This window comes from Choristoneura fumiferana, chromosome 9, assembly GCF_025370935.1.
Source record: "Choristoneura fumiferana chromosome 9, NRCan_CFum_1, whole genome shotgun sequence".
NCBI lineage: Eukaryota > Metazoa > Arthropoda > Insecta > Lepidoptera > Tortricidae > Choristoneura > Choristoneura fumiferana.
This window is the reverse complement of record NC_133480.1, coordinates 11,737,329-11,759,434: the sequence shown is the minus strand read 5'-3', so window position 1 is coordinate 11,759,434 and position 22,106 is coordinate 11,737,329. Positions and strand designations below refer to the sequence as shown.

General features: G+C 35.6%; 2 protein-coding genes and 1 long non-coding RNA gene across 3 annotated transcripts in view; all 3 read right to left on the bottom strand.

Annotated features, from left to right (window-relative positions):
• The window catches only part of LOC141431284 (lysosomal acid glucosylceramidase-like), a 70,474-nt gene that overhangs the window by 25,879 nt on the left and 22,489 nt on the right, over positions 1–22,106 (bottom strand). The window lies entirely within an intron of this gene.
• Positions 214–21,488, bottom strand: LOC141431280 (apolipoprotein D-like). Its single transcript, XM_074092390.1, has 6 exons — positions 21,280–21,488; positions 19,252–19,406; positions 17,690–17,757; positions 17,118–17,269; positions 16,260–16,437; positions 214–931 (listed from the first exon to the last, which is right to left on the bottom strand). The coding sequence occupies exons 1-6, from the start codon at positions 21,394–21,396 to the stop codon at positions 855–857; spliced, it is 747 nt and encodes a 248-aa protein (XP_073948491.1). The 5' UTR covers positions 21,397–21,488; the 3' UTR covers positions 214–854.
• LOC141431279 (uncharacterized) lies at positions 3,954–11,642 on the bottom strand. Its single transcript, XR_012451710.1, has 4 exons — positions 8,039–11,642; positions 7,282–7,351; positions 7,073–7,167; positions 3,954–4,204 (listed from the first exon to the last, which is right to left on the bottom strand). It is a non-coding gene; the product is annotated as an uncharacterized lncRNA (long non-coding RNA).

Below are 22,106 nucleotides of genomic sequence, written 5' to 3'. Positions count from 1 at the left end.
TTATATTTAAGCATTTGCCGCAAAGGAAGAAATGACATCTCATATATCATTTATTTTTTATGAAAAGAGCATTGGATTGAATGTATTTAAAATACAGCTTGTTTTACTGAGTTATGTGCTTTGTTTTATTTCAAGAACACATTATTAATGCTTGGTCGATATTAAAGTCGACTTTGAAATGATGTAGGTGACTAGAGGAAATTAAAAACAAACTTGATTTATTTACTATTTTTTTATTCCTAGATACAAAAATAATGTGATGTATTGCTCATTCACCACGAAGTTCTTTGGAGTAGTGACGTAGGTTATTGGAAATTATACCTACGAGTACTTGTAACGTAACGTTGAGTATTTATTAAAATCTCATTTTCTTAGATGCGATTCAATGTTCTCAAAAAGCTAGATCAAACGCCGAAGTTGGAGAACAACTCAAAGTTTAACCCTAAAACTGTTTACCTAACATAGGTAATACAAATGTGTAACTACACTTATCGTAGCGGGGAAACGCGTAACACGCTTATCGACTAAACTATAAAATATCTCGTAACTTAAAAACAGTTCGATCAACAAAATAATCAGCACTACTGTATTGCAAACTATTGCTGCTTAAGAGAATTTGTAACAATTTTTTTTACCCAAAATGTTTATCCAAAGCCAGCTAGCTCTATTTACTTCATATGGAATGTCATGCCAAAATCAGATCATGTGATTAGAAAGCATGTATATATTCACTTTGGCGTAAATGTCGTACATTATCTCTTTGGCAGCTTCAATGAAAACTAGGAATCAGGGAAGCCACTCCGCGTCCCCGTCTAAATTCCTGTGCGAGAAGGGCGCGCCCGCCGGCGCTTCGGTCAAATCCTCCTTACTACACTGTGCACCTTGTTGTAGACTTTCTTACCGGCTTCAATGACGTATTCAACGCCGTCCGCTGTGCTAAGAAATTTGTTTGTTGATATTAGAATTGAGAGAGTCAGAAGAGTTGTATGATTGATTTACCTCGATCGTCAAGAAATGTTGGATTACGATGGCTCTTGATAGAGCGCGCATGAGTTAATTTTACGGTCGATACCTATATCTAGGCGTTCCTGTTTTTTAATACCCGACGCAAAAGGGGTGTTAAATCGGTCTATCTGTAGCACGTAGGGTGCTAAAGGGAATAACTGTAACATACAGCCGATGGTCTGTAATGTTTCATCTTATGTGAACATATATTTAGATATATATAAATAGATTAAAAATGAACTTATTTTATTAAATTAAATTATTCTGTACCTTATTAATACTATTTCATTGTAAAATTATCAATAACAACTTATTATTTACTAAACTACTCAAATAAGATCACTGGCAATACTGACTGACAGTTCGAGGAAGGATTCTGACGTAAATTTGTAGCCATTGTATCCAAAGAGGCGAAAGTGTCCAAAGTAGCAAATGTGACAACAGTATCCAGAGTAGCCAGAGTAGAAAAAGTGACACTTGTAGCAGATGTATCTACAATTTAAGTATAAAAGGGGCACGAAGACGAACGGAAGAGACTTTTGATTTTGCTACGCGTTCGGGAAGGTTCTCCCTGAATTATTGAAGTATCGATTATTTTCGTAATTTTTGTTGGGGGGTTTTTAATAATTTCTTGTTAAATAATTATAGTGTTTTCTTTTGTGTCAATTTCCTGCTTTGTGTATTTTATCGCCAAATACGAGTGATTTGATATTCATTGCTGGAGACTACATAGCGATTCGAAGTGTTTATTTAATAGTTAAAACGGGGTTTAATGGGATTTTGTGTTTTGTTTGTGAAGTTTTGGGTTTAGTATTAATCTTGTAGCGGAGAACCCAACCGGATTTCGGCTCAGTAATAGCCGATTCTTGGGAATGAGAGCCAGGTCACCTAGCGGTGGTAACGGACAGGCTGGCATTCCCTGGGAACGTTCTTCAATGTAGAGTACGCCTATTGGAGTAAGGGCGGGGTCTTGTATTATACCGGAAGAGACAGACCTACTTTTCTCCCAGGGTTTTGGAGGGTTTGAGATGCCATACCGGTGTCCTAAATTCACCAAGATCTTGTCCGCTTTATCTATTTATTTATTTATTCGCACTCTTATTCTTCGTTACTGGTATTTGTCGACCCAATCCCCTTGATGGATACCAGTAGGCACACGGGTGTTAGGAATTAGGGAGCAGAGTTACCCACTCGACTTAGGTTTAGCTTAGAATAGGCTCTCTCACTGCACTTTGAGAGAGACTCCGCGGGTAATTTAAATGTGGAACCCGGGTTCCTAGTTTGCTGCTTTCGTGTAGATCAGTTGGTTAGTTTAGAAGTAGGAATAGGATATAGTAGGTTTGGTATTATTATCTCCACATGGGGAAGGTGGTGGTTGTGTTATCTGATTTGGTATTTAATTGTGTTTTTCTTCGCATTAACTATACAGCTACTTAACTATTTGCTTAGGCTGCTTTTAAGTTTGCCTACTACGTACAGAACCTAGCCATACTCATGGCGACATACTTACATAGATACTGACGATAAATGACAGACTTTTGACGCCCGACGAATGAAAGGTTTCGGTGTTTCGCTTTCATTCAATGTCCTATGTTACAAACGCTAGTAGCTTCAAACAAGTGAGACAAAATAATTCAACAACTCACGACAGAATAATATTTATTTGCTGAAAGTAGAATCTCCTTTGAAGACTGTGGTCGTTCCTGGTAGCGAACCTTGGATTGTATAGTCCTGTTTTGGCTATTTATACCAACTATTTTAATGGTAAAAGGCTTTACCAAATACTTATCTTTCATAACTAACAATGCAAGTCATTTTGACTAAGACTAAGGCAGATGCAAGTCAGTGGCTGACCGGTACCAGGTGATCCGGAAGTTACTTATTAGTGATATGATGAACCATTGAAGTTAATCTACGTACTACTGAAGTTGGCTTTGTAACTGCAGGAGTATTGTGATCACGGGTTTGATCCAGGAACAGCCTCGGCTATAATTGACTTCCCTTTGAAATGTCCTCTCATATAACATAATGATATGTTTTATTTCCTAACAAGGAAAAGGTAGTATGCTCCTTCAGGGCTAACGCAGAGGAGGCAACATCCAGTTCGGTGACGAAAGCCACTTTCAGGGCGGGGAGTGGGCCTCTGAACTTTAGCTGCGGTATAAAATACCTCTTCCACACGAACATATCATAGACTATAGACATAATGACCTATAAGAAAACTAACTTTAATAACTTTCTTCATTCAACCTTCTTTTGTCTTTTCTTTATTATTTAGTTAAATTATATAATAATATTAATAGTAGAGCTCTTTTCCCATTATACTAAACGAACTAAAGGGTTACTTCCTCGGACACAACGTAGGTTCCTTATTCTAGACCGCTAGCGATCACTTGGCCAATTTATGACTTAAACAAGGTAAATCAACTTGAGTTAGGTTTAGGTAATTTTGTAGGTTGAGGACCCATAATAAGGTAATAAAATAATAATATATTAATAAATAAATAGGTAATAAAATACTAGTTCAGTATGTAGGCATCGATATAGGCTTCGGGGTAGGTAGGTAGGTTAGAAATTAAATAAGGTTAGGGAGGATTCGTTACAATTTTGGTGCCGTGATAACCAGGTATGTATGTTTTAGTAATTATTACCAACTAGCTTATGCTCGCGACTTCGTCTGCGCGGATCTAGGTTATCGCGCGACGGCGCCCTCTACCAAAATAAAAGGTATCTTATGTGGATCCTAGGGGTTCAAACTATATATATACTAAATTTCATCAAAATAAGTTTAGTGGTTTCGTCGTGAAAGCGTAATAGACAGACAGACAGAGTTACTTTCGCATTTATAATATTAGTAGGGATAGTAGGGATTACCTACTTCATTTAAATTTATTAGTCTTTATTTTTCCATAACTGTTTCACTGGGTCCTTAAATAATTATATCTCTGTTAAATCATTTATTATAATACAATTTATTCATGTTACGTTGCGCGTAGATATGATATAAAGTTGATTTTGCCTTGTTTGGGTCGAGTGTTGTTATAATCTGTTGTCACGTGACAATTGGTTATAGCAACAATTTTGTTGACGTGAAAAAGGAAAGTATAAGTGGGAAATAGGAGCTCATAGTAGGCAGTCGTATTCTTCTACAGCAGAAGTAGTTTTCTTATCGGTTGCAGCGCTCCTTGTAAATTTTGTTCTGAAAAAAAAAAAAAAACATTAAATTTATTTTAACAACTATCGGTAAAAACAGTGATTGAATAAGAGGTTGAAGTTAGTGATATTGTAATTAATTAAATAAAGTTAAGGACATTAAATATAGTGATCTCTTGAGTGATTAAATAATTTAGTAATTAATTAAGTAGTAGTAGTTTTGATGTTAGTGACTGAGTTGTGTAAAGTCAAGTAAAAATGGTTCGACTCCATGAACATAGCAGACCTAGGAATTTACCAGCACGTTATATAATAATATTATTATTAGTGGTCGAAACGTCGAGGTAAATGTTGCTCCTGTGTATAGCATGATGGGTCCTGTTTGTTGTATTTTAAAATTATGGAGTTCATGAAGTTCAATAGTGAGAACTATAGTTTACTAGAAGTTAGGAGGGAAATAACAAATTAAAAATTAGAGAAGTCAAGTACAACTAGGCCCATCATTAAGAAATGTAAGAATATTGTCAGACATGTAATAGAAACTAAATAATCTGAAATTGGCGTAGCTTATTATATGATTACAGGTAGTGGGGGCACAAACAAATAAAATTAATGCCTGAAACAAAGAGATGATATTTACAGAGTTCCTTAAGTCTAATATAACACATTGAAGTAGTTTGGGTTAGTTAGTTTACTCATTCAATATAGGATTGCATTATAATTTAAATAAATGTCAGTTAAGTGTAAGAATTTATATTGAAATCGTCAAAGGTATAAATAAGATTAATAATAATACAAAATAAAAATTCCAATCATTTTGTGATGTGAGGAATAACAATTAAAAAAAGATTTGTTCTCCTTTAGGGAAAATAGCTGACACTAACCGAGGCCACTGGGTTGTGAGGGGACCTGTGTCCAGCTTTGGGCTTCCTGTGGCTGATGTGATGAAGATGATGATGATGATTGCGAATAGAGAAAAGAGTTGTCTGAGTAACAGAGACATATAACTATAAACTAACTAGGGCCGGAATGATAGGAAAGGTTTTTCTAAAATAATAATTAAGTAATATGAATTCGCATATAAATTCCCAATTGAGTGCATAAAAATATTTTAAGATAAGGTAGGGTATGGTACTATTCAATGGAAAAAATCAATTGTGTAAACAAATGTGGTGACTGACATTGACACTTGACTGACGACTGGCTGACTGACTGACTGACGTTGGCTCTAGTAATGTGAAAGCTCTTTAAAATACTTCAATCAGCAGTAAATAATTATTTTGAATTTACTCATATTTCATTATTTAATGTAATCCCTAAGTTAATTTTTAAAAATGGTGAATCACGTATTCTCTTAGTCCTGTTCAGAGTCATTCACAATGTTTCCATGTCCCTTTTAACTTAAAATGTTTAATAGCATTTTCAAGAAGTTTTAGAATTATATCTTCAAATATATACCTAACGTTTCTTCCATACAAACTTACACTTCATGTTCAAAACTTACACTTCCCTTTATACCCCTTTAAGGGTAGAATTTTTAAAATGGTGAAACATGTATATCCACTTATATTTTTTGACGTATATTTTCCCCAAGGTGATGATGGAGTATTTTAGAATTTAAAGGGTCAGTTAAAATATGGATTAATTTAGATTTTTTTGCTGCTTAAGTAGCGTAGTAGAAAGCCAACCTGAGATATGTGTGCATAGGAAAATTTGTATCTTGACTCCTGTCCAACGGTGGTGTAGGGGTTTTAGTACGCAGTACGGATTGCTGAGGACCTAGGTTCGTTCCCAGCGCTGGTCTCTTTTCTGGTTTTTCTGTGCATCCATGTCTCAGTTTGTATTTTCGATATAATTTAGAAGAGACATTTTTAAATTTACATAAGACAGGGAAATGAGAGAATGGACTCCACAGAATGGATACTAGTAAATAGAAATGTACATAATTTCTACTAAAATACTATTTTATCGTCCAACTAGTGTTTACGCGGCTTCGCACACGTAAATCATTAGGTCCAGCAGCTGAAATACCGGATTTTTAAAAATTGCCGTGGGAATTCCCGAAAAATTAAATCGTTGTTTTCATTGAAATTACATTAAAAAAATCATGGTCAATTTCATGACTCTAAGCCCAGCGGTTATTAGTTCGAAAGTTATCCTATCGTGGGAATATGGAATAAAAAGTAGGTATGTTTTATTCCAGATGTCAAAACTATCTACATAACAATTTTATGACTCTAAGCTGAGCGGTTGTTATTTCAAGATTTTATCCCTATCCATGAGAATATCGGATAAAAAGTATCCTATGTTGTAAATCCAGGTTATCTAACTTTTCGCCAAATTTCATCCAAATCCGTCCAGCCGTTTCAGCGTGAAGAAGTAACAAACATATTCACTCACTCACTCACAAACTTTCACATTTATAATATTAGTAGGATTAGTAGGATATAGTAGGAAGTAGGATAGTAGGATAGGATTAGAAACCTTTATAAAACCTCATTAAATAGTGTAACTTAACACAAAATAATTAATATCTTACGAATAAATTAATTTGCAGAGCCAGCCATAAATTATCGGTAGGTAAGGTTGGTTCAGTCAAATAATTAATTTTGTTGGTACAGCACTAAATTTCCAGAGACTAGACCGACCATAGACCAACTTCGGTGAAGAAAATTATCATGTCATTTGACAAATATAACGGATTTTTCGTGTTCCAATTAATTCTATAAAATAAACATATTTACACGATTATTTAATGATAAAATGGTTGTTAAAAACAGTGTGAGCTCATTGAGATGTGAATATGATCGGGATTGCGTTCAAATGCAAGTACTACGGAGTATCGTGAAAAATTGCTTTGTTTACACAATTGATTTTTTCCATTGAATAGTATTATAGGTAGGCTACATATTACCTTAATAAAATGCTAGTTAGCAGTGTTCAATACATCAGCAAGGGCATGTGTTTTAACCACGGGTCAAAAAGAAGTTTTCCTCGGGCCCAGGTCACCTGAAAAATATTTAATTAAGATTGTAAATAAATCCATAGACATTGATAATTTTTAATACATAGACAGAAAACTAAGAACATAACAAAGATAATTAGAAAACATATATACCATACCTATATTATCATTCAAAGGAATATTCTCCTTAGCTTTCCCGAACCCGACACTAAGGGTAAACATTCAGCGCTGAAACAAAGTAAGAAATAAGCATCAAAATCTGGTTCTAGTCTAGTTACTTTTAAGAATAAAGTTAAATATAAATATATTTTATATTGAGTAAGTTCCGTGAAAGTAATTTTCTTCTCAGTCAAAAACCAATTTTATTCACTATAAAATGTTATGGCATCAGGTTAATTTCAATAATTGAGAATTATTTCAAGTAATAGACACATTGCAAACAAGCATATATCTACATCTCAATTAAATATAATTACTAGAAAATGTTCTACCTAGAATGGTTGTAGTGTGATAAAATTTAGGTATGTTAGCAAATTGTACTTGTGCTTTTTTGATAAAATAGTTAAAACAATAACAAAAGGAGAATAGATAGACGATTTGTTTGTGTACTATAGGTATCATCAGTAAATTAATGAATGATAGACATTGCTGATTATTAACTTTGTTTATAGAATGCAGTGGTACAATTACAATCATTTTCCGTCAAAACATAGGTTAGTAACTGATTATTATCATGGTATTTAGTAATGACATTGCCGTAAGCTACATAGTCATCGATGGTATTTAGTATGTTTGAGACAACTCGGTTTCAGATATCATTGTGGCTGAATTATGTATAAAACGAAAACTTATTCCATCAAAATCACGGTTAAAATAATCTAACAACTAAAGTAAAAATAAGTAATAGTAACTTACTCGGATTGAAGCAGATTGTTCATCTTTGTAAAGCGTATTTTCGACGGAGTGATCTTGGTTCTCGGTTGTGATTCGTTCTTGAGTCTTTATGGCGATTATCTCGGTAAAATAATACGTATTCATCCACTTAGATTAACAAAAATAAGTACAAAATAGGCACAATAAACAAACAATGCGCAGACGCCATATCTTTTATAAGAAAAAAAAAAATAATTTTTCTTTAGGTTATTGACAGATTACAAATACGTGTTGCCAAAATAAAAATAATTACTCGATATAAGGATGTCCATTCATCGTCACAATCACAACTGTGATTATGGTTAGCGGGTTTTTACGATACATTATAAATTCTTTGCTAGCTGTTAAATATAATAGTTAGGTATTCATATTATATAAATTTTACGATTAAGATTGTTTTAGTGTATGTCAACCGTTTGTTATAGTATATGACAACCTTTAATATTTTTTAATATTGAGATGGCAGCCTTGATTAGAGGGAGATGGTGGCGGCAGATAGGAAAGAACAGTTTTGTAGTAAAAATATCAAATAAAATAAAAGGACAAAAGTGCCCTAATTATTTATGGTAAACGACCTAAAACAAAGATGAAGCTTAGACGTAAATATATTTAATTTAATATTCCAGTAAAGGGTCTGCCAGATTGCATCGATTTTGTCTATTGTCATTCGTCTCTTTCTAACAAATATACAGATTAGCATTCGTAACAGACATTTAGATATTCGAAAGGAATAAATGCATCGCGTAGTAAAAATAGAACGTAATTATAATAAAATTGTGTAAATACCTATAAATACATTGCAATAATGTTCTTTCTGTCAAGAGAAATAAACTTTCGTAACGGTAAGATATTTAATATTGTCTATGGAGCAGGCGGGCGTAGTACTATGTGAGTTGTCAAAATTGCCAGGGTCAAAGTCATTGTCAATGTCAGTTAATGGTTGACACATTTAGCTGTTCGGAAACTATTATAGCGAAACGCAGCTCCGATTGCGTTTAGCTAGTGCATTCCACACTTGGGGGCACGGGCACGACCGTATGAATTTTATGAAACTAGGTAACAATTTTAGTAGAATTACCGTTATTTTCTAGGAAACAATGTTCTAGTGTAGACGAATTACTTAGCGTATAAAGTAAAGTAAGGTTAAGTTAAGGTTATGACCGTGATGACATGTTTTAAAATTTTATGATAATAGTGTTCATTTATCCGAACGCAAATATCTGTCAGTACATAACTGTCAAAATTTATACGATGTACGATACGTTTTTCGTTGAAAAGCAAAAAACAAAATAATAATATGAAAGTAATAGTGCAGGGTTTGCTAAGTGAGTTTAAAAAGCTTTTTGAGGACTGTGCGGTGCTTGCGTTATTGTCTGACAACATGTATGTGTGTAAACAACCTCTTTATTGTACAAAAGAATTGTACTTCTCCAACTAACAAATTAGATTAATAATCGTAGTAGTGTCATGTAAATATCTAGTAAGGCTGCGCAGATGGATGAACAAAGCACATAATTATGTATACATTTAGATAGGGTGAGTATTTCATTACAAAGTATTCTAATTGATTTTATTTACTTATATGTATTTTGATAACCTACACGGGCGGTGGTATAGTCCAATATCTAAGACGTTTTCAAATTAATGAATGGATCAGCTGTACATTGATATTGTGCAAACTAACCTTCCAGAATAGATAGATTTATGAGTGATTTTATTGGCAATATAAGAAAACAAATCTATATAATTAAATTTTACTTTAGTTTGGCAATTATAGATAATGCTTACCTTTCTGTTTCCTGTGCTGCTTGTTGTGTATTATGGTATAGGTTAGCAATTTATAGGTTTATGCGATTACTTTCTAATTACATTGTATTTTTGTGAAGTCTATTTTCGTTGTATAATTCAAACTTAGGTATGTATGGTATGATTGCTTAAGTATCTGGGGGGCATGCAGAGCAGCATTATCAAGTAGGGCAAAACATTTAATTGCATGAACCATTATTCATAGGAAAAGCAAACACTAGGTACATACATGAATTTGCATTACATAACTAGCGTTCCCGGCATAATTTTAACTAAGTCAGGCAACAGTAAATTAAGGTGGTGTTTATATGTATTATTATTATAGCCTCTTTATTTCCATTTTGAATCACAGAACATTATCATAAGTGCATGCATTACATATTTAAATTAATTATTATATTAATTATTACACCCATTAATTTAACGACCGGATGGCCAAGTGGTTGGAGAGCGTGACTGTGGGGCTTGGGGCCTCGGGTTCGATTCCTGGCCGGGGCGGGTGTTTCTGTGGGTGATGCGGGTGTTTGTTTTTGGATATTGGGTGTTCAGTATGTATTGTTTGTTTGTTTGTTTGTACTCTTTATTGTACAGAAAGGAAAAACAAAAAGTTTACATAAATAAAAGTTATGTTAAGTACAGAGGCGGACTTATCCCTGCAGGGATCTGTGCCAGTCAACCTTTGAGTGGTAGAGGAGCCATCAAAAAAACAAGGATCGACAAATAGAGCAAAACATTTGAATAAATATAAATGCATATGTAAACCTCAAATACCTAACTATATACAATAAATATATAACACATATATAACTAAATATAAAATAAAATACTACACAAATTTACATACAATACATAAATAATACAAGTATAAAGGATAATTACTTACTAAATAATCAAGGAACTAGTGTGAGCTACATCTTCTTCAATGTCTCCCTGAACGAGTATACGGAGGAAGATTGTCGGACGGTGATCGGCAAACGATTCCACAACCTAACCGCATGCACAGAAAAGGATTTGGAGTAGATCTTGGATGAGGTAGGAGATGCTAGAAGAAGATTGGCGCTTGACCGCAAACGATGTTGGCTGCCTTCAGCTAAGTAGCTGAATCGCTCAGAAAGATATAAAGGAGCCAAAGGATTAAAAAGAATATTGAAGAGCAATGACAGAATGTGGACGTTTCTTCGGTTGTATTTGTTTGTATGGGTGTTTGTCCGTTGCCAGGTATACGTTAGTGCGGGCTTTGCTTGGTTTGGGACTGAGTTGGTGTTGGGGGTCCTATGAAACTTATTTATTTATTACATATATATTTCAGAAATACATAACATTTCATTTCATAATAAATAAATAGCATTCCAAATATAACGATTATATTATATAAATTATTTAAATTTTATAGTCTATTCAGAAAAAAGAATGGTTTAAGTATATTAATACTAATAATTAAGACAATACATTCTTCAGGTATTTGGTTAAGTTAGAATGGGCACAGACGTTTCTGTTAGAATTAAGTTCTCCGATAGAATATTATTTACGGTTAATAGATGTGGGTGGAATCAGTATAGTCAGCTTAAGATTATCCGGATAAAGGGGGTTTGTGGAAATGTAGTGGGGAACGCTTGATGCTTGGTGGTGGTTGTTTTGGTACAGTGGGTTTTATAACTTAGTTTCTTGGGGGCAACAGTAAAATTTATTATTAATTACAAAATAAAATGCAAGTGGGTTATATATTAAAAAAAAAATTGTATTCTTGAGCTTAGAAAAAAAAATATATATAGGACATGTGTTTTGCTGGAGCACATTTCTAACATTTGAGTTGTTTTTGAAAATCATTCAGTTTTTTTATAAGTGTATAAAAATATTATTCTTATGTCAGAGTGGCGTGTTAAAGGGGGGAAGAGTATGAAGGGTAGAAGGCTTAGTAATGGTATGAAAGAGAGCAAGAGGAAGGATGTTTCTGAGGGGATTTTAAATGAGATGAATGGAAGAAATAAGGTATCTAGTATGAGTGAGGCTTTGATGTTGGAATTTTATTTAACTTATTAATGTTTGGACTGGAACATTACACTCAACAATGAAAGCCCATGGATGTAGAAGTTAGGAGTAGGCCAAAGAAAAAAAAAATGGCATAATGCAGTTAAATTGCCGCCCATGAAGCTTTCACACTCAACACAACATGATACTAGAACCCTACACGTAGCAGTAACAATGCGTGATATTGTATAATCTTTGCTATCATTGAGAATGTAACCCTCAACATGATGAATTTCATGATTACGGGATGACACTAAAATTAAATTGAATAAGAGGGCATTTGTACTCTTGCAAAAGGCTTGGTACATAGAAGTTAAAACCTAACAAATTTTATTTTGAAAAAAAAAAAAATATACAAAATTATTTTACTGGATATAATCCGAAATAATAGACAATGACTACATTATTATCACAACAAGTAAAAACTGGGAGTAAGGTGAATGAGGTTCAGGGACTGGAGAACGTTGCTTTGAAATGGCCTTTAAAGCAATGGTTTTAGGCGTCGACGTTGGGCTTTGTTTTACGGAGGGGCACATTTGCGAAGGGCTTTGATCGTTAGAGGCAGATGCAAGGTCGGGTCACTAGCTCATGTGTATGAAACCAAGGGGACTCATCTTCCCTCGCTGAGACAATAGTTCCTCGTGAAACCCTTTCATCGCCATTTCTGGTAACTAAGATCTAGTCATCTGTTCCTTTAGTAATTTTATTCTTGGTTGATTTTACACAAAATTATATACAATATGACGTTACGTTATTGTTGCAACATACTCCAAGCTTAGAGTGATGTAATCGAGGAGGGAAGGTTAGGTTGCCCTGCTGGAATTGGTTTTTAAAGCAATGGTTTTAGGCGTCGACGTTTGGCATTGTCTTTAGAAGGGACACATTGGTAATCGACTTTCGTCGACAGAGGCAGATGCAAGATGGGGTCCATTGCTCGTGTGTGTACCACTAGGGTCGGGGTGAGCCTAGCACAACTCACTTTTCCTTTTGAGGCAAGAGTCACTCGTGAAACCCTTTCAGCGTCATTTCTGGCATGTGTGTGAGACTTGATCATTTGCTCCTTGACTAATGTCACTTTTATGATTGGTTTAAATACACACCACACAAAAGTTTTGCCTGGAAGAAGGAAGGAGAGGCAATCATAGAAGGGATAAATGTTAATAAGTTTTATTGAAAGTCGATATTTTATTTGATTGTCAAATTCTACTCCAGCTAGATACATGTCCGCTTTTGTAGAATTTGGGGGGCAAATTGTAACATTAAAGCCGATGGTCTGTAATGTTTCATCTTATGTGAACATATATTTAGATATATATAGATTAAAAATGAACTTATTTTATTAAATTAAATTATTCTGTACCTTATTAAGACTATTTCATTGTAAAATTATCAATAACAACTTATTATTTACTAAACTACTCAAATAAGATCACTGGCAATACTGACTGACAGTTCGAGGAAGGATTCTGACGTAAATTTGTAGCCATTGTATCCAAAGAGGCGAAAGTGTCCAAAGTAGCAAATGTGACAACAGTATCCAGAGTAGCCAGAGTAGAAAAAGTGACACTTGTAGCAGATGTATCAACAATTTAAGTATAAAAGGGGCACGAAGACGAACGGAAAAAGACTTTGATTTTGCTACGCGTTCGGGAAGGTTCTCCCTGAAGTATCGATTATTTTCGTAATTTTTGTTGGGGGGTTTTTGATAATTTCTTGTTAATTAATTATAGTGTATTCTTTTGTGTAAATTTCCTGCTTTGTGTATTTTATCGCCAAAATACGAGTGATTTGATATTCATTGCTGGAGACTACATAGTGATTCGAAGCGTTTATTTAATAGTTAAAACGGGGTTTAATGGGATTTTGTGTTTTGTTTGTGAAGTTTTGGGTTTAATATTAAATCTTGGGGTAGCGGAGAACCCAACCGGATTTCGGCTCAGTAATAGCCGATTCTTGGGGGATGAGAGCCAGGTCACCTAGCGGTGGTAACGGACAGGCTGGCATTCCCTGGGAACGTTCTTCAATGTAGAGTACGCCTATTGGAGTAAGGGCGGGGTCTTGTATTATACCGGAAGAGACAGACCTACTTTTCTCCCAGGGTTTTGGAGGGTTTGAGATGCCATACCGGTGTCCTAAATTCACCAAGATCTTGTCCGCTTTATCTATTTATTTATTTATTCGCACTCTTATTCTTCGTTACTGGTATTTGTCGACCCAATCCCCTTGATGGATACCAGTAGGCACACGGGTGTTAGGAATTAGGGAGCAGAGTTACCCACTCGACTTAGGTTTAGCTTAGAATAGGCTCTCTCACTGCACTTTGAGAGAGACTCCGCGGGTAATTTAAATGTGGAACCCGGGTTCCTAGTTTGCTGCTTTCGTGTAGATCAGTTGGTTAGTTTAGAAGTAGGAATAGGATATAATAGGTTTGGTATTATTATCTCCACTTGGGGAAGGTGGTGGTTGTGTTATCTGATTTGGTATTTAATTGTTTTCTTCTCATTAACTATACAGCTACTTAACTATTTGCTTAGGCTGCTTTTAAGCTTGCCTACTACGTACAGAACCTAGCCATACTCATGGCGACATACTTACATAAATACTGACGATAAATGACAGACTTTTGACGCCCGACGAATGAAAGGTTTCAGCGTTTCGCTTTCATTCAATGTCCTATGTTACAAACGCTAGTAGCTTCAAACAAGTGAGACAAAATAATTCAACAACTCACGACAGAATAATATTTTATTTGCTGAAAGTAGAATCTCCTTTGAAGACTGTGGTCGTTCCTGGTAGCGAACCTTGGATTATATAGTCCTGTTTTGGCTATTTATACCAACTATTTTAATGGTAAAAGGCTTTACCAAATACTTATCTTTTATAACTAACAATGCAAGTCATTTTGACTAAGACTAAGGCAGATGCAAGTCAGTGGCTGACCGGTACCAGGTGATCCGGAAGTTACTTATTAGTTGATATGATGAACCATTGAAGTTACATCTACGTACTACTGAAGTTGGCTTTGTTACTGCAGGAGTATTGTGATCACGGGTTTGATCCAGGAACAGCCTCAGGCTATAATTGACTTCCCTTTGAAATGTCCTCTCATATAACATAATGATATGTTTTATTTCCTAACAAGGAAAAGGTAGTATGCTCCTTCAGGGCTAACGCAGAGGAGGCAACATCCAGTTCGGTGACGAAAGCCACTTTCAGGGGCGGGGAGTGGGCCTCTGAACTTTAGCTGCGGTATAAAATACCTCTTCCACACGAACATATCATAGACTATAGACATAATGACCTATAAGAAACTAAACTTTAATAACTTTCTTCATTCAACCTTCTTTTGTCTTTTCTTTATTATTTAGTTAAATTATATAATAATATTAATAGTAGAGCTCTTTTCCCATTATACTAAACGAACTAAAGGGTTACTTCCTCGGACACAACGTAGGTTCCTTATTCTAGACCGCTAGCGATCACTTGGCCAATTTTATGACTTAAACAAGGTAAATCAACTTGAGTTAGGTTTAGGTAATTTTGTAGGTTGAGGACCCATAATAAGGTAATAAAATAATAATATATTAATAAATAAATAGGTAATAAAATACTAGTTCAGTATGTAGGCATCGATATAGGCTTCGGGTAGGTAAGTAGGTTAGAAATTAAAAAAGGTAGGGAGGATTCGTTACAAACCGATTATGATGGAATTTTAAGCAAGTTTGGGGCCACCGCAGATTCAAAGTTTCAATTTCTTGCATTGTTGCTCACATCCACTGTGGAATCGGTTTGATTTAAACATAGGCGTATATAGAGGGGGGCCGGGTGGGCCGTGCCCAACCCAGGATGTTGGGCTACCGATTCAAAATTCTATAATAATTAGTATTACACATCTTGACACAAAAATCCAGGCCAGACCCACCTTGAAAAATAACCCACGATACGCCAATGAAAATAAATAAATGTAATACCTAATTACGTCGTAATGCCCGAGAAGAAAAATCATTGCGACGTTTATTAGGTACTAGAACTTTCAATGATGGGTACCTTATTCATTTCGAGGGTCTCGGAATCCTCTCCAACGACTTCTATATAATTTAGTGTGTCGGGATTTTCGCGGACGAACAATCGATCTATAACTTGGTCATATCTCTCAAAACGCCTGAATTTTAGTTTTACCCCGAGCAAAGCTCGATCGCCCAGGAACTAGTCACTGGGTGAATACAAAAGTGGCATAAGTAAAAATATTAAGATAATAACTAGTATGGAATGTTACAGTCCAATCATTACAGTCCATTACTAGTTATTTCAATATTTTGCCTTTGCAACTTTTGCATTCACCCAGGCAGCGTGTTATTCGTGGCCTCACCTAGGGCGCCGCCGGTCTTGCGCACGGCCTCCCCGATATTATGTGACGAGAAGGTGTCGGGCTCGATGTTGATGTTGACTCCCTCTGTCTGACCGTTCTCGTGCTTGGGGCACTCCTTCTGCGAGATGATGGACAGGTCGAACGGATTGATGCCGTGCGAGGACAGCTTTGTGCGCAACTGTTGGAGGAGATTAAGTTTCAATACAGGTAGGTTTTAAATATATGATTACGAAGGCAGGCGTAGGCCACGCGGGGCCCTGGGCACACAAGAACTTGGGCCCCTTTTGAAAATTAAAGGAAGTGAATGATATTTTTTTCTGCTGTGAATGTGCTACACCAAATCAACTATTAATATTAATATGATTAAGATACGGTACTGGATTTCTTTCGCGAAAAAATCTTCTATTATAACTTTTTGTTGGATTAAAAGACAAGAAAAAGTTATTATAATCGGCCTTTTGGGGGCCCTGAGCTGAAGGGCACTGGGCACGGGTCCCGTGTGTCCTTATAGTATAGAACTGCTCCCTCTACCTGGTGGACCAATATGACAAACCATTGTCGCTCTTTGTCGTATCGATGATGGTTGTTTGAGCATAAATGCGCTCCCTCCATTCATTCCGGTCCATCGCGTTCCTCACAACCTCGCGGAATTACTGCGACGGGTCTAGTCTTTACGTAAACCCCATTAGTTATACAAAAATAATATACCAGACGTATTAAAGATGATCAAGATTAGAAGATTTAATGATGATGAAGTCCTGTGGTCCAGGATGTATTCGGTTGAGATATCTAAGGAACTGTTTTTGGCAATGTAGGTAATGTAGGTATTCCTAGAAAAATAAATGAATATGTAAGTACCTTATCGAGATACATCTTGTCCAGTTCCTTGGTGCGAGAGAGGATGGTGGCGGAGCGGCGATGCCCGAACAGGATGCTCTGGCACGTGAAAATGGCAGCGTACGTCGTGTAGTCCGTCGCTAACACTATGTAACTCGCGGAACCCGCCACGTCTACGAAAAGGGACAAAGCTGATAAGAACCCTAGCAATAGGTCTGCCACTTTGGCGTCGAAGGTCAGGAAAATGTCCTCAAGCACTCGCACATAAAGAAGGTATTGAAACTTGAACGGTTAATTGTAAAGCGGTATTCTTGTCATCTGGGCTTTGAATTCGAAGGGTAATGTGTGTTATTTGTCTCTTATAATAAGTGTAGCCCATAAGTTTCTATTCTTTTATTAATACATAAATATTATAATTATTAATATTAAATGTGTTATAATATAAACAGCCAGGGGTAGATTAAGTAGGTACTTATAATATAACTAGGTAGATTTTACGTCAGCTACCTACTCGTCCTAATACATTGAACGCCACAAACAAAGCGAGCATTTTACTGTTGGTTTTAGCACCTTATAAATAATTGTTTACTTACTTAGAGGGAATCGCACTTTCATTCGTGCTGGCACCGAAGGGTCGGGCACAGTCAAAACCCCAGTGTATCTGAGAAAAAAGATTTTAATTTTGAAAATCCTAAAACATCAACTTGGTAAGAGGGTCAATTAACTTTTTTACCGACACTAATCTGTCCGCGACATTTTTTAAAAAATTGCAGATTTTTGTAAGTAAACATGTTTTTTCTGTAATTTAATAGATGGTGTACATGAATACATTGCCATCCTACGTAAGTTCACCTATTAAACCGTGGAATATCTTGTTGGAAGTACGATTTTTTGGTTACACCAGAGACAATTTTGGTAACGCAGGGGACGCCCAAGTGTCAGTAAAATAGTTGATTGGCCCAAGACCTACTTATAAATACGGTGCGTCAAAGACCATACTAGACACCATCATCATATTATCATATTTTCATCATCGTCTTCATTATTATATCATTTAGTTACACTTAGGGGCTGTTTCACCATCCATTGATTAGTGTTAACTGGCGGTTAGGTGTGATGCCGTCTCTATTTGTTTTGTTTGAATAGACGGAGACGGCATCACATTTAACCGTCGGTTAACGCTAACCATAATGGATGGTGAAACAGCCCCTTAACCAACAAAAAGTTGGAAAACCCCCGACTTTGTTACTTCAAAGTTCAATATCTCAAAAACGGCTAAACCGATTTTGAAGAAACATGTCTAAGAACCATCGCTAAAAAACATACTTTGAAATAAAAAAAAATGCATTCAAATCGGACAACCCGTTTAAAAGCTACGGTGCCACAGACAGACACACATATCGGTCAAACTTATAACATCCCTCTTTTTGCGTCGGGGGTTAATAGTTATTAGTGTCACAAGGGAGCAAAATGGTGTATTTACGGCGAGAGCGTACATTGAAACCAGAATGTAGCGAAGGATTCTTAAGTGGAATCCTGAGCGTAATGAGGGATTCAAGTGTTAACGCCCAAGATGAAAATAATTTTGCTCCCGAGTGGCTCATACAACTTTTCTTAAAGAACAACCAGCATAGAAAATGGTGTGGCTTTACAATTAACAACTTCAAAAAATTACATTTGCAATAAAACACTTAGAAAAGCCTTGAACAGAAAAGTTGCACTTTGCTCCCTCTCGTCAGGGAGGAAAAGTTACTTTTCTGAAGGAGAGGTGTGAAAAAACTATTAATTAATTAATTATAAATAAATTAAAGAAAAACTTTGCATAAAACGTACATAACTAACGCGGCTATCTAGCAAAACTGTACTTTTTACAGTACAATTTAATTAGCATTTCATTCCGAAAATTAGCAGACCTTCAGTAACGAAAAGCCATTAAAAAGAAGAAGATTCCGAAACTAAGAATTCATACATATTATTACAGCAAACTGGGATAAAATATTTTATTCTTTATACTTTTGGACCTTAAGCTATGCCGCATACGGTTTTGTTGACAAGTTTTATAGGCGGAGCTAGTGGGAACATTCTGCAGAGCCTCGCGTCTTAAGCTTTGAAACCTCAGACATTGTGTGCCGGTAACATTCCCTCACCAATTTACCTATAGTCGTGCTTGAGCGGGGTAAGCCCCAGGATCAAATGCTGGGACACCTGTTCCAGCTCGTACGTTCCCGGCTCCTCGGTGGCCGTGAAGTTGTAAGTGATGCAACTGGACCCAGTCGACGTTTTCTGGATTACGTACCACACACCCAGTAGCTGGAAGAAAATAATCACTTTAAGACATCTCGCTCCACTATTCTACTTGGTTAGGTATATTTTTAGGGGAAACGATGTAGCGTGTCACTAAGTACATTAATGGTGGAGATATTCAGTTACGCGATGTTTGCTTATGGTTCAATGGTAATTTTAATATACAGAGTGATACCAAACGATGATGCCTTACTTAGCAGGTGGTTATTGCTTAAACTTTAAACTGAACAACTTTCTCCAAGGAACATGTAGGTCGAAAAACGATTTTTTTTCGCCTTTCCATAGTAAGTCAGTCAGCTAACCAATATATTTTGTACCTATAGAGAGAGATAGAGAAATAGATGTTCAGTTGAAAGTTTAAGCAATACTATAACCTGTTTAAGTAAAGTATCATTGTTTGGTATCATCCTGTACCTACGCTAAAATTAGCAACCATAAAATATTATTATATCCATAGGTACAAACGTGTAAAAAAGACAAGCTAACAATCAGAGGCCAACGAACAGAGAACAAGGAAATCCACTAATTTCTACTACTTAAGCATTATGATTTTTTATGAATTATAAGATAAACAAACAAGCGCTGTTCTTAATTCTCAAGTACTTACAAACAAAGTTATCTTATAGTAGATAGTAAATTGTGAATTTAAAGAATCGATAAAAACAGACCACTGTTTAAAGTCTATCGAGTTCTTACAAACAATATAAGTAAGTAAGTACCTATTGTACGCTTCTGTTGATAACAGTTAAGTATACAAAGAATCATAGAACTTGACCTAACTGTCACCCCTGTCTAGATAAGAGATGAATCATATGTAAGAGCCGTATTTATCGGCTGGTTCTATTCCACTTCGTATCTTTTGCGGTCTTTGTAGTTGCAAATTGTTAAGATAGCCGTACGTTGAATACACGGTAGTCGTACTCGTACTCTGTTGATTTTGAGGCAGCATTAATTAGGATGAAATAAGCATTCAAACAAGTAGGTACAGATTTACCTACAATCAAACATATTTTAAGTGTTCCTTTTAAAACACTTTCTTTTAGGGTCCTGTGTCTGAAATGGAAAAAATAAAATCCTTAGTTGGTTGGCGGTTTGTCTAGCTGGCTGTCTGTTTATTTGTCTGTCTGTGCGTACCTATCCAGATAAATTACTTTACTATGAAGTAAGTCTAAGGCTACACGATCAAAAGATACCCCTACACCACCTTTTGAAAGGAGATCTATATACCTATAAAAAAGACATAAGTGAGTACTGACAGATTGCTCCACAGCCTAAATCACTGAAGCTAGAGAGTTGATATTTTGTCAAAATATTTCTTGATATTCGTAGAGGTGTACTATGAAGGAATTTTATAAAATTCCCACAGGATAGGTAACTTTAACTAGGTCATTTTTAATTCTACGACGAGAGTAAGTAAGCATATGTACGCTAATTTTATTTAATACAAAAACTGTGGGTGTCAAGGCAAGCGCAAATTTGGAAATGTAAACATTTTTTGGTTTAGGCACAAAACCCTCGGGGTATGAGTTCGACACGCACTTGGTCAGTTTTTTTTGTTTAGCTCTTGCCTAAATATAGCGAAATGACCGTACAGTGAACTGGCACACTGGCATTGAAACATTCTTTGTGAGAAGGTAGAGCTTGTGGCAATCGATACTTTCAAGAAAACTACTAAATTAAATACAAATAAATAATGCACCAGCAAGTAAAAGAATAAATTTAAAAGACGAAAAAAGTACGTTTCGATGATAATATGTTCAATCACACAGAGTAGAGTCGTTATAGAACCAATGTACTTTAATAAAAAAGTCGAGATTGATCACTTCTGGATTAACTAGCAAACAAATCCTTATTCTATTTAAATGTCATAATAACCAACCTGTTTCATTTCAAAGCCTGGCATGGGCTCCACAACTGGACACTTGCCGAGATGCATCGTGTGGGACACCACACTCCCGCACACCGCCAAAACTACCCCTAACACTGGCCAGTACATCTTTATATTATTAAAAAAAAATACAAGTGGTAAAGTACCGAGCAGGCGTCGACTGTGGGCTTGAGCCGTAGACTGACTGACTCGACCGCTCTACCGGTCATTTAAAATAAAACGCTATGTGCGCTCAAAACCACGGATATAGTTTTCTTGTTACTAACTAGTTCCAGAAAGCTTATTATCAGTATTGGTTGCGCTCTGAAATTAATTAATTGTGGCTTTTGGGGTCAATATAATAATTTGAATTGAAAACATAGAACTCTACTTTAAATGAATCAACATTTAAATAAATATTAAGGATTAAATAAATACTTTTTATATTTTTCGCAGGTGCAGCTTGCAATTTCTGCTCAAAATATATGTATATTATGTATGTTTTATATTTGAGCCACAGAAAGAGTTCAGAGAAAATGCTCTATTTCTGTCTGAAGATGATAAATAAAATATCTACTTTTATAGGTTTCATTGGTTTCATCACGGAATGAGGTTTAATAAGCTGAAAACTCGAAGCTTAATTTCAGCATTTTAAAAGTTGTGTCCAAAGTCTTACAAAATCTAGTGTTCACATAGAAAATTTGAAAAACCCCTGATATTGTCATTTCAAAGTTCAATATTTCAAAATCGGCTGAACCAATTTTTATCAAACACAGCCAAGAAGCACGCGAGGAAACTCGCTTTCACGTTAAATAAACCGATTGATAGCTACAATGCTA